Source organism: Puma concolor, chromosome A1, assembly GCF_028749965.1.
Source record: "Puma concolor isolate L17-30 chromosome A1, mPumCon1.1.hap2, whole genome shotgun sequence".
NCBI classification, from domain to species: Eukaryota; Metazoa; Chordata; class Mammalia; order Carnivora; family Felidae; genus Puma; species Puma concolor.
The window spans coordinates 8411050-8425638 of record NC_141667.1 but is presented as its reverse complement, the minus strand read 5'-3'; the positions used below and the strand labels follow the sequence as shown (position 1 = coordinate 8425638).

General features: G+C 50.2%; 1 protein-coding gene across 2 annotated transcripts in view; it reads right to left on the bottom strand.

Annotated features, from left to right (window-relative positions):
• The window catches only part of ANKRD33B (ankyrin repeat domain 33B), an 84456-nt gene that overhangs the window by 25533 nt on the left and 44334 nt on the right, over positions 1-14589 (bottom strand). For both annotated transcript variants that reach the window (XM_086676116.1, XM_086676104.1), the window contains exon 2: positions 8012-8141. In XM_086676116.1, the coding sequence (XP_086532242.1) occupies positions 8012-8141 (130 nt within the window). The remainder of the gene's footprint in view (positions 1-8011; positions 8142-14589) is intronic.

Genomic DNA, 14589 nt, shown 5'->3' with positions numbered 1-14589 from the left:
AGAGGTTGAAATTGCTGGCTAAATGAGATTTAGGGATTATTTGAGGATTTATTTTCATACATTCTCTCCATCGTAAAGGCCTAACACAGATTCAGTGGGATTTTTATTATGCATTAAGTATCTGGAGAGGTTAGACTTCTTAGAGAATCATCTGACAGGCAGATCAAAGGTATTTGCGTCTTAATTTATACTCATGAATGCTGAGTGAGTGCGGTAGAAAGCCAAGACCCCCGACCTTCAGTTCAGTTGTGATATCAAATAATATAAGCATGTGGTTGCTTTAAAGTTTTCCTTAACCACACGGATCCTGTTGGGGCCAACGTTGACCAGACCAAGTCATCTGGGGTCATTCTGTCACCCTTGCCAGTGACTTGCTTTGGCACGGGGCATGTAACACAACCCTGGCAGTGAGATATAAACAAAACTCTGTTGGAGGCATCTGGAAATGTTTTCCTGCCCTAGAGAATAGGACACAGACAGGGATTTGCTCCCCCCTCCCAAAGTCTCCCTGTGTTAGTCTTGGCAGCACGAGGGAAAGGTCAACAGCACTTCTGAGAAGCTGGCTCCCCCATCCTGGCCTCTCGGAGCCGCTCAATGAAGCAACCGCATCACCGTGGCCTTCAGAAACATCGTGTTGCAAGAGAAGGCAGCTTCTTCGTCATCGAAGCCCTGTTTCACTGGGTGCTCGGTCAACTGCACCCAGAAACATCATAGCAGATCCTGGGCTGCCGTGAGAATCAGGCAAACACAAGTGCAAACCATAATTCAGGGACTGGCAAACACTAAAGATTGATCTTTCCCAGGGCTGGCAAGAATGCCCTTGGGAACCTGGTGGAAAGTATAAATTGTTGCGGTTTTTTTCTAAAGGCCCCTCGGCAGCAGCTATGGAAATGTGCGTGTCTTTGACCGAGCAATTGAGTTCTAAGAATCTACCCGTGCATTTCTTCCCCTTCCTTCTCTGCCCCTGCTTTCGGGCGCAGAGGCTGGCCTCCAGAAAGGGCACCTGCCCATTCTCAGCCCTGAGGTCTCTGGTGTGGCTCAGCAGGGGCTGCGGCAGAAGGAGAGACGGGGGTACTCGCCCCTGCCTCCCACCCCCCCCCCCACCCCACAGACCGCCAGCTTCCCCTTCGCAGTGTCAGGTGAACGAACTGAGGGGCAGGCCTCTGCCTGGGTCAGTCTCCCGGGGTCCCGCCTCTGCAGACAGTCCCCTTAAAATTCCTCACTCCAGCCATCTGACAACACCTGTTGCTCAATACACCCTCTTCAGAAACGCACCCCCAGGGCCGCCTGGGTGGCTTCACCGGTTTAGCATCTGACTTCAGCTCAGGTTGTGATCTCACCGGTCCAGAGTTCAAGCCCCGCATCGGGCTTGCGGCCGTCAGCACAGAGCCTGCTTCAGATCCTCTGTCCCCCTCCCTCTCCCTGCCCCTCCCCTGCTCATGCTCTCTCTCTCAAAAATAAACATTAAAATATATATATATATTTTTTTAATGCGCCCCCAGACACAAACGACTTCACTACAGCACTGTCTGTAACAGGCTAATTTAGACCCCACGTGCACTACACTCAAAGTTTGGGAGGCTGGATTCTGTGTGCTTTGGCTCACTGTGGGTAGCCCTTGGATGTCAAGTAATTGCTAAATAAATATTTGTTTTAAGAGCGGATCTGCTCGAGAATGGGTGAGTTACAGTTTCCTGAACTGCCTCACAGTTACTGGACACGGGGGACACGGCCGTGGACGCACAGTCGCACTCAGGAGTGTGCTGCAATGAGACCAAGGTAAGTCTTGGGTCCGCGGGTCGATGTGAAGAGATCTCCTGGATCTACGAAGTGGAAAAAATTAAAGCCAACGTCTCTATAGAATTATCCTACGCACGTAAATAAAACGCACACGCACACACGTGAGGGGCTGAAAAGGAGACGCTGAGGTCTGGAAGTGTAGGCGGCTGGTCGATTTGTGAGACAGGGAATGTGAGAGAGGGGAACACGACCTTTTTAAGAAAAAAAAAAAAAAAAAGAATACTTCCGTGGTGATTTTCTACTGTAAGCACGTATCACTAGGCATCTTTTGGAATTAAGAACTCACCAAATAAGTAAAACTGGTTATGCAATTGGGGTAAAATGGGACATGACCATGTCTCAGCCGAAACCTCAAATAGCCGCTTTCCTAAAACAGCGGGGAAAGGCACGAACAGATTCTCCGCTGCTTTCCTTTATTCTCGCTTTAATGACGCCTCTGCGTCCCTCTGACATCTCACCGGGCCGCATGGCTTCCCCAGCCTTGAATGCCCACCGAGAGACGTCCCCAGTCACTGCAAGCTATGACAGCCTCCACGACCTCAATTCCCTGGGGCGCCTGGGTGGCTCAGTCAGTTAAGCATCTGGGTCATGATCTCGCGGTCTGGGGGTTCGAGCCTCGCATCGGGTTTTGTGCTGATAGCTCAGAGGCCGGAGCCTGCTTCAGATTCTGTGTCTCCCTCTCTCTGCCCTTCTCCCCGTGGGATCCCCAGACCAGCAGCAGCAGCAGCAGCAGCAGCATGGGCTGGGAACTTAGTGAGATGCACATTCTCAGGCCCCTCCCCAGACTTTTTCAATCTGAAACTCTGGGGGCAGAGCTAGGCAATCCTTGTTTTAACCAAACCTGCATCAAAACACAGATTACCCACCCCGGGCTGGTGATGAGAACCAGGCTGTGTTGTAAGGTCCCAATGTTCACAGGGAGAGGGGCAACCCCTGGAGGTCCCGTCACCACCTTCAGAAACAAATTAGGGAAAAATCACTTCCTCCTTTGAGGCAATTAAGACAAACAAGGAAATGCTTTTCAGTCAGATTTTTTAAGGTGGCAAAAAAGCCCCTCCCTCCCAGCACCCCCCAAACTAGTCAGTTCTAAAGCAGGCTTGGGGCGGATGTCCCAGGCGTCAGAGCCCAGGAACAGGGAGGGGGAGCCAGGTGGAGAAGAGGGTGGGGCCGGAGAAGTGGCCTCATTCCCAGCTTGAGCAACTCAGTAAGCAAGTTAAGGATCACGGACACCAGCAGAAAGAGAAAACTTAAAAACAAGGAAAGCGGGGCCCCTGGGTGGCTCAGTTGAGCGTCCAACTCTTGATTTTGGCTCAGGTCATGATTTCATGGACCAGGAGATCAAGCCCCCGTGTCGGGCTCTGTGCCAACAGCTCCGAGACTGCTTGAGATCCTCTCTCTCCCTCTCTGCCCCTCCCCTGCTCATTTTCTCTCTCTCTCTCACTCTCTCTGTCCAACCAAATAAATAAACATTAAAAAAAAAAAAGAAAAGAAAATAGATTATAATGATATACCTATTGTTTAAGATAGAAGAAAAGCCATGTACACATCAAATTAACCACGGCTACCTCCAGGCAACAGAGCTGGAGCCCTGGGAGTGAGGGAGGAGCTAGGAGATTTTCACCCTGAGCTCTACTGGCTTTCTGTGTTGACCTTTAGCTGCTTATGTGGTTTTCCTCCAAACACTGTGTGTTCTATTTTATACTCAACTGAGTGGCACACCCCCGGTGCCAGGCGGAGAAAGCGCCCAGGACAGCCATCCTGCTGGACCACCCAGTCCGGGCCACGGCCCGGGCACCTGCCCACTACTCGTCTACCCGTGGTGCCCATGTAACTAAATACACCCCGGCCATGCTTGGATCATCCCTAGTGATGTAACCACGCTGCAACCTGACCCAAGCCGAGGAGAGGCTCCAGCAGGGACCCCCAGCTCTCTTGAGGTCAGAGTGGGGGGCCATGAACACACGAGTCTTGTCCCCTTCCCTGCCTCCCACGGGTGACCAAAGGAGTAGAGAGAAGGCAGCAGAGCTGTGGGGAACCACAAAGGGACCGCTGGAGGTGGAAACGGATGTGGGACGCAGGGGAGGCCCCAAGCAGCCCATCAAGACCTTGGGAAAGTCAGCAGCGGCCCAAACGAGAAGGGCGGGGCCAGAAAGAAAGGTGGGCTGGGGGGGGGGCACCTAGACCCACCCAGCACACGAGGCCGGACAGGAAGTCCCTGGTGGTCCCAGCACAGAGCGAGCACACGACAGTGGGGGCTCGTCCTCATTAACACAGGCTGCTGCCCCACCACGCGCAGCCTGGAAATGAAACCACAGGGACGAACCAGGGCTGCGTGTAGCCCCCGATTCCTCCGCCTGTACTGCAGGGCCATGGGTCCTGAGCCTAGGCTCAGCAGTCCCCCCTTTGCTGGGCCTCTCTCTAACCCTGAGAGGGCCTACATCATCTTCGACTTAAAATACATCAATTCAGGAAAAGCACGGTCCCTGCATAAGGATGGGTGTTACAGAATGAATGTTCATGTCCCCCCCCACCACAATTCATATGTTGAAACCCCAAGACCCAGTGTGACTACATTTGGAGATAGGGCCATTGTGGAAATAATTAAAGTTCCATGTGGTCACAGGGGAGCCCTGATCCAATTGGACAGGTGTCCTTGTAAGAGGAGACGCCACGGGGCGGCTGGCTGGCTCAGTCAGTTGAGCGTCCGACTCTTGATTTGGGCTCAGGTCATGATCTCAGGGTCATGGGATCAAGCCCCGAGTCGAGCTCTGTACTGAGCACGAAGCCTTCATAGGATTCTCTCTCTCCCTCTGCCTCTCTCCCCTGCTCACTCACTCTCTCTCTCTCAAAATGAGTAAACAAACAAGTAAATAAATAGGAGGAGACACCAGAGACCTCACGCTCTGTCTCCACGGAGTGAGGACACAGCAGGGAGGCACCATGTACAAGAAGCCAGGAAGAGAGTCCTTACCAGGAACCAAATCCCCTGACATCTTGATCCTGGATTCCCAGCCTCCAGAACTCGGAGAAACAAATTTCTGTTGTTTAATCCCCACCTCCAGTTTCTGGGACTTTTGTTACAGACGGCTGAACAGACTGACCCTACACATGTTCAAGACGAATAAAGTAAATGTAACCCAGTGAATGGCAGAAAATAAACTACTGAAGTAATATGCAGAATTTACCCAGTGCTTAAAAGGGTAGGGAAAAGAAAAAAAAGGGAGAGAAAGCGGTGACACAGGACCAGGTGACTTATTCTCCCCTTAAGAGGGAATCTCAGGAAGAAAGAACAAAACAAGGCAGGTAGTGTTTCAAAGAGATTAACAGAAAAGTGTTTCCTGCAGTAAAAATATACCTAATACAAGTCAAAACGAGCACAGAGAGGAGCTGAGAGGTAGGATGGTTGGGGAGGGGGTGTTTTCAATGTCAAGGATGAGGCGGGAGGTATTTCCAAGTCTCAGCAATACCCAGGTATCAACAAAGACACAAACACAGGCTGGACTCCCACTGATTCCCCTGCAACACTCAATGAGGGAAAAAAAGGGCAAAGGACAGATTGTTGCTCTTATGTGAACACAAAATGCATTTTCTTTTTTCAATTAAAAAAATTTTTTGGATGTTTATTTTTGAGACAGAGAGAGTGCACACACAAGTGTGAGCGGGGGAGGAGCAGAGAGGGAGACACAGAATCCGAAGCAGGCTCCAGGCTCCGAGCTGTCAGCACAGAGCCCCACGTGGGGCTCAAACCCACAGACCACGAGATCATGACCCGAGCCGAAGTCGGACGCCTATCTGACTGAGCCACCCAGACGTCACAATGCGACATTTTGAAAAGGCAAGAATTCAGAAGGTGTCTCACGGGTATTAAACCACAACCAAAATCCTTAACACACACAGAGTTTTTGCCAATCAGCAAGAAAGGATATCTCTTCCTACTGCACGTTCTCCTAGTGTTCACGCCTGGTCTGTGCCGTGGGCCCCACTCTCCACCCACCCCTGACGCCCCGATCTGTCCCCCATGGGAGCACTGGAGTTTGGAGCTCCAGACCGTCCACCTGCCGTGGGGACCTCTTACACGTGTCACGTCTCAAAGGCCTGCGTGCCAGATGGGGCCGGTGCTTCCCCACCTAGTGCTCTCCGTGTACCCCTTTGCATCAGTCATCCCCTGTCCCGAGGCTAGAGGCCATCCCAGCTGCCACCTCCCCTCCACCATCCACATCACACGTCACTTTCCGCCAGGCAGCTTTTTTGCTCCTTCTCTGCCTCTGAAACCGCTTCTGGACTCCCAGGATTGGTCAGCCCCTGGCGTCACACACCCAGCCTCATGGCACCCAAACGGATTTGGTACCTAGACCCTTAATGATCTGGTCCCCAGATCTGGTCTCCTCACCGGACCACCCCTCACCTCTCCTAGTCACACTCAATCCTACTGCCACACACAGTGCCTGAGTAGCGCCGGGCTCCCTCCTGGCCCCGCGCCTTTGGATGCCTCGCCTGCCATGGCCTCCCTCTGAGTTCCTTGGTACTCAGTTCAAGCCCCCCTCTTGCACGACCCCTATCCTGAACCCCCAGGCCCATTTCGCCCACACCACCCAGTGCACCTGCCGTCAGATGCCTCCCGAGCTGGAGAATTACTTGAGGGCAGAACTGCCCTTGACTTTGGCATCCCTGGTTCCCGGCCAGGGGGAGGGGTTGAATAAGGAGCCATGATCACTGAGTGCCTCACGATAGCCTCTTACACCTTTGCCGTTCAGGACACTGTGGACCTGGGCTTTACAAAGCGTGGGGTGCCTCTACGAGGGCAAAGCTTCATACCCTGAAACCTGCTGAGGCGAACGGGTGTTCACACAGCCTGGCCCCTACGTTTGGGGAATTCTCCACTCACCCACCTCGACCGAAAAGCAGCGTGCACAGACTACTTCCTGCTACATTACGGGGAACGGAACTTCCAGATGCTGGCTTTGCGGGCTCCCTGGGCTCCCTGGGTCCGAGTCACCCACGCTGGCTCTGACCCAGGCGCTCGTGATGCAAAATATGGGACTGAGAGGTCTCGCTACGGTGGTAGCAGCAGACGCTGTGTTTCCAGAATCAATGTGCGGCATGGCTTGGGGTATCTCTGCCAGCCTCCCAGCCCCGAGTCCGACACTCGGCAGCTCCCAGCGACACGGTGAGGGGTCCTACATTCCTGTAACAAGCGAACGCCTTTTCTTCCTGACTCAGTGGGAAGCGGCTTCTTTGCGACTGACAGCCCGACTGATGAAACAGATTACTCTCGGAAGCCAAGAGTTTGGCTCTTGGCCACAAAGTGGTCAAGTGACAAACCCACTCAAGGCCACAGTTACAAATGACGCGTGGTTCTGAAGGGATGAGCACATCTTTGCGTCTGTCTCCCACAAATGATGCTAGAAGAGGACAGCCACAAGGCACTTGGCGGTGTGGGCAGAAGTGCCACTCCTGGCAATGACCGTCTTGGGCCGGAGGACACTCAGTGGGACGCACACCGGCCGAGCTGTCTCCCCAACAGTCCTGCCTCGTTGCCCTGACACACCCTCAGCAGGCGTCTTCACGCTGCAGGCAAGTGTCAGGTGACCTTGTAAATACGCCGATTTGATACAGTAACTCTCACTTGTGTCTCTTTCAGCTAGGAGTCCACCAGCCTCTCCCGGCCCCCAGCTCCAAGCACCGGGTGGGGCGCGAGGCTCTAGGTGAAGGATGACAAGGCCGGGTGGCCGAAGCAGCGTCACGTTCGGGTGTCAGGGTGAGGTCCGCCCAACGCTGAGCTCTGCACAAGTAAACTCTGCATCGTGCCGATTTGATACAGTAACTCTCACTTGTGTCTCTTTCAGGTAGGAGTCCACCAGCCTCTCCCGGCCCCCAGCTCCAAGCACCGGGTGGGGCGCGAGGCTCTAGGTGAAGGATGACAAGGCCGGGTGGCCGAAGCAGCGTCACGTTCGGGCGTCAGGGTGAGGTCCGCCCAACGCTGAGCTCTGCACAAGTAAACTCTGCATCGTCCCGAATGCACTACGATGATGTGTTTGCATACTGAGCAGCAGTTTCTCGCACCTCTTACTCGGAGAACAGATTTCTGATCAATTCCCGTCTTTACAATAATCTCGCCAGCTGAGTGCATGTGCGGGGGGGCCCCCCTCAACCCCACCACCGGGTAGCTGCTCCCCAGCCTCGGCTCTGGGAGGGAAGAGCTGGGTCTTACCTGCCTGCGCAGCCGTGATTAGGGCCGTGTTCCCCTCGCTGTCCTGCCAGTTGACGTCAACGTGGGGGCACTCTGCTAAGACCACAACAGTATCCACAAAGCCGTGGTAGCAGGCGACAATAAGGCCGGTCTAGAAGTGAAGAGGGAAGCGGGTCAGAGGGGCAGAGCCCAAGCATCACCCCTGCAGGCCCCGTGTGCGTGTACCGTCCCCTGGGGGCAGGGAGGGGGGTGCCGGGCGAGCAGTGGTGGGAACAGAGAACCCGGAGTCCAGGTTCTGGGTGGCAGTTTAGAATAAGCCAGCCATGTTCTCGTCCTCCAGCGTTAATATCGAGCGCTGACCGCGAGGGAGGCACAGTGCCTGGAAAACACCAGGGACCCAAGACTCCGGCCCTACGTGGTTCGCCTTCTAGCGGGAGGAAAAACAGCAAACTCTACGCCTAACATACGGGTAATGACGGTTAGAAGGTAGATTAGTGTAAGAGAGGCTGTGAGTGCAGGGGGGACGTGGCTCGGTCTCAGGTAGGATCCTCAGAGGTCGGGGGCGGGGGCCTCCCTGGGAAGACATCATTGGACACAGACGGGAAGGAGGTGAGGGAAGGGGGCCGTGGAGGGGGAACATCCAGCTGGGAGGCCCGCAGGCTGGAGCAGTGAGAACCAGAAGGAGGAAGTCAAGGACGCATCAGGACCACAGAGGCCACCGCACAAGTGCTCAGACCGAGTACCAGCATCCCGGCCGGCCGCTGGATGGAGATACACTAGGAGACCAGAGTGGAAGCGGGGAAACCAGTTGGGAGGGGGTGTGTAATAAAAATTAAATGATTTGGCTTTTGTCCCCAGTTCCTGGTGCACAGCTCTTAAAACCCTCAGAAACGACTGTTTCCTACACACAGAAGAGATGACGCACATCGGGGACAGGGCGCTGGTAGCTTCCAAATGGGGGCCAGTCTCTAGAAAGACCACCCACCATGTACGTTGGAGGTCGGATCTCGCCGCTGCTCTGTATCACCCAACCCTACCTCTGTGGGGGGAGCAGGGCTGCAGACCAAGTGTCATCACCGGTAGCCAATGATTGAACGGCTAGAGCAAACCATGTCTGCTTAACGTAAGTTTCATAAAAACTCCTGAACGACAGGGTTTGGGGAGCTTCCGGGTGGGTGGACACATCGAGGGGCTGGGGTGCTGGGTGGGTGGCACACCAGGAAGGGCATGCGATCTCTACACCCTTTCCCACACCCTGCCCCGAGCACCTCTTCCATTCGGCTGTTTCCGACTTTCACCCTTTATGATCAGCCAGGGATAGTCAGTCAAGGGCCTTCCTGAGTTCTGGGAGTTATTCCAGCAAATTATCGAACATGAAGGTGGAGGGCAGGGGAATCCCCAAATTTTATGGCCCGTGGGTGGACACCGGAGTCTGAAAGTGGGGGCAGTCTTGTGGGCCTGCGCCCAAAACCTGTGGGGTCTGTGCTAACTCTGTGTCAGAATTAATTGTTGGAGACCCTGTTGGGGTCAGAGAGCTGGAGAACTGGGATGGAGAAACGACACGGATCCGGTGTCAGAAAAAAGACGTCCCAGGGGATTCCCACGCATGCTGGGCAAGTGGTGACAGCGGTCATCCATGAGCCAGGAAGCATGCCCCCACCAGAACCCGGCCGTGCCGGCACCCTGGTCTCAGATGGCCAAGGCTCCGGAACCGTGAGAAACACATTCCCGCTGTTGACAAGCCATCCACTTTACAGGGTTTTGCTACAGCAGCAGCTGAGCTGAGCTGACCCAACGCTTCATAACAAAGGAAAACGATCGAAGGCTCCTCACACACGTGGATTCAGCAGCATGTGCAAAAACTCAGCCCAGGGAAAGACGTGTCAATCCGGAGTTAATGATCGCCTGATCTGAGCCCCGCCAGCCACACACAACCACCCCACGGGGGATGCAGAGCTTAAGTTTGGAGCCACTCCACGGTGACCCAGCTCTACTGTTGCCAGACTTTTAACAAGAATGCAGTTCTTCACGGAACAAGGAGAAGGCATGGGCGCTCCCACCAGCTTATCTCAATAAGGTCCTAGTTGCTGTCCCAAAAGAGAAGAGCGAATCACAAATGTTAGAATCTTTCGTCTTAGAGACTACCACAGATTTTTTTCAATACTGACACCCGTTCTACAATGCCAGGATCTCTATAATGTTGGGACTATAAGAAAGGCTATTTAATATGCCCCAGCTTGTTACATTCTTTGCACTAAGTCATTCTGTCTACAGAGTGAAACGTTTCACAATAATTTTAAAGAGAAGAGAGAGCCTGGGTGGCTCAGTCGGTTAAGCATCTGACTTCGGCTCAGGTCATGATCTCACGGTTTGTGAGCTCGAGCCCCGCATCGGGCTCTGTGTTGACAGCTCGGAGCCTGGAGCCTGCTTCAGATTCTATGTCTCGTTCTTTCTCTCTCCCTTCGTCGCTCTCTGCCTCTCTCTGTCTCCCTCTCTCTCTCAAAAATAAATAAACATTACTCTGTCTCTCTCTCTGCCTCTCTCTCAAAAATAAATAAACTTTAAAGAAAAATTTAAAGAGAAGTGAGCACAAGTGATCCCAGGCTTACAAGCTGCTAAAGGCTTTCAGCTTCTCTGATAACTAGAGTTCACTGCCACCAACATCCACATCCTCCCACCCACCTTGTGAGCTCACTGCTGCATAAAGGGTCTGGAAAACTTGTGACTCCATTTGGCAAGTGCCAAAATCTCATTTTGAACTTCTTTGGATGGAGGTATTTCTCAAGTGGTCTACAATTTGCAGACTTATAAACAAGGCATGCTGGACACAATGTAACCTCTTCCTTTCTACATGATTACACAAGAGGCTCATATTTATTACAGAAAAAAAATCTGAAAACAGAGAAGAAAAGAATTACCCAGACATACACAATCTTACACACACACACACACACACACACACACACACACACACACACACAATTTTTTCTATGCCAAAATAGGATTATCTGCTATTATGTTTCAATGAGGAATATATGAGCAACATCTTTTCAAATCAATAAAAACACTTCGTGTCAACATCTCCAGCAGACACGGAACATTATATTCTAGAACACAGCATAGTAGTATCTAGTATACAATAGCCATTATATATCTACAATAGTATCTACTATATAATAACGATTCATAGTTATTTAATGAATCCTCACTCCTAGATACTGAGATTGATTCCTATTTCTCGCTATCGTGAGTAAAATTTGCAGTGGAAGTCCCACGAACCACACCTTCATGCATCTCATTCCTTATGGTCTCAGGAGACATTCTCAGAAGTAGTATTTCTGGACTGTAGTAAAGAGGTATCTTGAAAGCTTTCAACACATATTGAAAACCTGCCCTTCAGAAATATCCCAAAGGGTGTCCACCTTTGCCAGTCTGGCCATCCAATGGTTACCTCAGGACTCTAGGTTAACAGGAGGAATTTCCATCGGCAGATAATAAAGCAATGAATGTTCTCCAGTGCTCCTGTGCACCTGCCTCTTGGTTCAGCTCTCTCTTTTGAGATGCTCACCTCCATTCCTTGTTACCACAACCACTGGGAGGGTCCACTCTGGACCCACAGCCCCTTCCAGCCACCTAATGTAAGACTTCCCAAAACGTGCAGCATGCTACTGCTGGCAGTAGCCTTGGGGAAATCTTGGCAAGACCTTAGGTCAAAAATGAAGAGTATCCGGGGGAAAAATAGACAACTAACTTGGAAGGCTCAGGATAAAATGGTATCAGAAACAGAAGGGATGTATCTAGTCTCCCAACAGAGACTGACTTACATTACTATTAAAGACAATTGTCTTTGTTCCCTGCCCCCTGGGAGTCTATCCCATAAGTCTGATATTTCCCTGTGTAAGATTAGTGTTTAACTGCAGGTTAAACTCTGTTTAAACTGGGGCCCCTTGGTGCCCCTTGACAGGAACATTGGAGGTAGAGTCTTTGGCCACCTCAGACCATGGTTTCCCAAGACCAACTGCAACAAAAGTCTCATCACAAAGGCAAATAAATATTGGAGCACCTGGATGGCTCAGTCGATGGAGCATCCGACTTCGGCTCAGGTCAGGATCTCACGGTTCGTGGGTTCGAGCCCTGCATCGGGCTCTGTGCTAACAGCTCAGAGCCTGGAGCCTGCTTCGGATTCCATGTCTCCCTCTCTCTCTGCCCCTCCCCAGTTCACGCTCTCTCTCTCTCTCTCTCTCAAAAATAAATAAACATTTTTTTTTAAAGAAGGCAGATAAATATTAACCACTTGCTCTAATGACAGAAGCCCATTTGTGGATGGTTCCTAAAGCCACATATAGGATTTTTTTTAATTATAAGCAAACTGTCCATGAGAATAAAATAATATTATTAAGAAAAAAAATAAGTAAACTACCTACAAGTGGAAGTTCCCATTTGGACATCAGCAGGAAATTCTAGTCCCTCCAAACAGAAGCTTAATTTTGAAGCCAACACACCACAGAAAAGTTGGAAGGACAACAACAAAATGGGTTGAGATGCTTCTGCTTAAAAATTGTAAGGGTTGGTACATGGAAAAAAACCAAATAAACAAATGCAGACCCCATTCCTTGCAGGAAGAAATGAGGATCTAACACCAGGAATATTAGCAGCATCATTTATTATGTTGACAAATAAAGAGGGGGAGGCAGGAAGAAGAAAGGTGACCAACACACACACACAAACATCCAGAAAATGCACAGGAAACATCTAGATGAATTACACCAACATATTAATGCCCTCTGTAGAAGGAATGGGAATAGAGTGCATGTGATGGTTAAGTTGATGTGTCATAAATTTACATTGTACCCAGGTATCTGGTCAAACATTATTCTAGGTATTTCTGTGAAGGAGGTTTTTTTGTTTTTTGGGGTTTTTCTTTTGTTTGTTTCTTTGTTTTTAATGAGACTAACATTTAAACACACAAATATACACACATCTACATAGTTATATGTAATTGTTATATAATTATATATAGCTAAATAGATATATATCTGTGTGTGTGTGTGTATCTAGCTATAAATACATATAGAGAGACACGCATAGATATATAGAGATCTCCAGGTACACACGGAGATTCTGTTGGTCTATTTCTCTGGAGACTCCAGAATAACTCAAGGTAGGTGTGGGAAAGGAACACTTTGAAAGAACTGCTTTTTATTCTTTTTATTCTTTACTTTTCTGCACAGTTCACATTCTTTATTTTATTTTGTTTACATTTATTCTTTATTTACTTTTAAGAGAGAAAGAGAGCACGAGCAGGGGAGGGACAGAGAGAGAAGGAGACAGAGAATCCCAAGCAGGCTCTGTGCTGTCAAAACAGAGCCCGATGCTGGGCTCAAACCCACAAACCGTGAGGTCGTGACCTGAGCCAAAATCAAGAGCTGAACATTTAACATTTAACCAACTGAGCCACCTAGGCACCCCCCCTCCTCTTTTTTGTTATGTTTGTACAGCTCACATTCTTTAAAACAAAGTTGTATTTGTGAGGAACTTACACGATTTTAATTCACAATGAAAAACAAGTACAAGTAATGATGTTTACATTCATAACATTCTCATTAGGAAATACAGTTTTATAACCACCACTGTAAACAGTCAAGGAAAGAACCATCTGTGAGGAGGGGAGGAGGGGGAGCGGGCAGACGAAGCAGGAGATGACAAACAGCCAAGTGAAGAGACCGGGACACCAAGAAGCCCATAGAAATCCCACAGCCATATAGTACAAAAGTAGGTACAGTAATTATCCTGATCATCCAGAAGGAAAAGGGTATTGCCCATGTTCTGATGCGAGAACAAAATTCCATCATTCATAGTACAACCGTTTGAAGTTTGGTACCAAGAGAATTAGCCAGAGTTACTCGAAAACCCGTGTCTATAAAACACCTCTCTCCGTTCTCTATCACGATACCACCGGCAGGAAGCAGGAAATGTTTATGCAGCTTTAGGAAGAAACTTAAGAAACTCAGTCCTCTAAAGATATGCTGTTATTTCTAGAAGATGCCATGAGTTATGGCTAGCATGGGTGTGATTTGTTGGCCATACTGTGTTTGGCACAGTTTCAACAATCTTATTTGTGATTAATGGGCGCCATGATGAAAAAGTAAATCCCAGGATGGGAATTTGATCTATGTCAGTCACTGCCGCGTCCTCAGCTCCAAGAACGATGCCGAGCTGTTACGTACCTGTTGAACAAATAAATGAATACTAGGAATTTTAGTAAACAGCTTCTTCCCAGAGGGTAAATGGATTTGGCCTTTGTGCTACCACATTTTGATGGCAAGGACATGGCCAGGACCCTCTGGACAGCGGGCAGTGTCTACCGTCAGCCTTCTGCTGCTCCCATCTTGCTTGGCCCATGCCCTTACACACGCACTTGGAAGGCAAAAAAATCCAGCAACTACAATCACCCTCACATTGCCTGAGCTTGCAGGCTTTAAATATTTCTCACCAAACTATCACTTTGTAAGATGTTGGTTTTTGTGTTTCGCACCTCGTAAAACATTTGCAGCTTCGGTGAGGAGATGTTTTACTCTAAGAAGCGGTTCCTGCTCCCT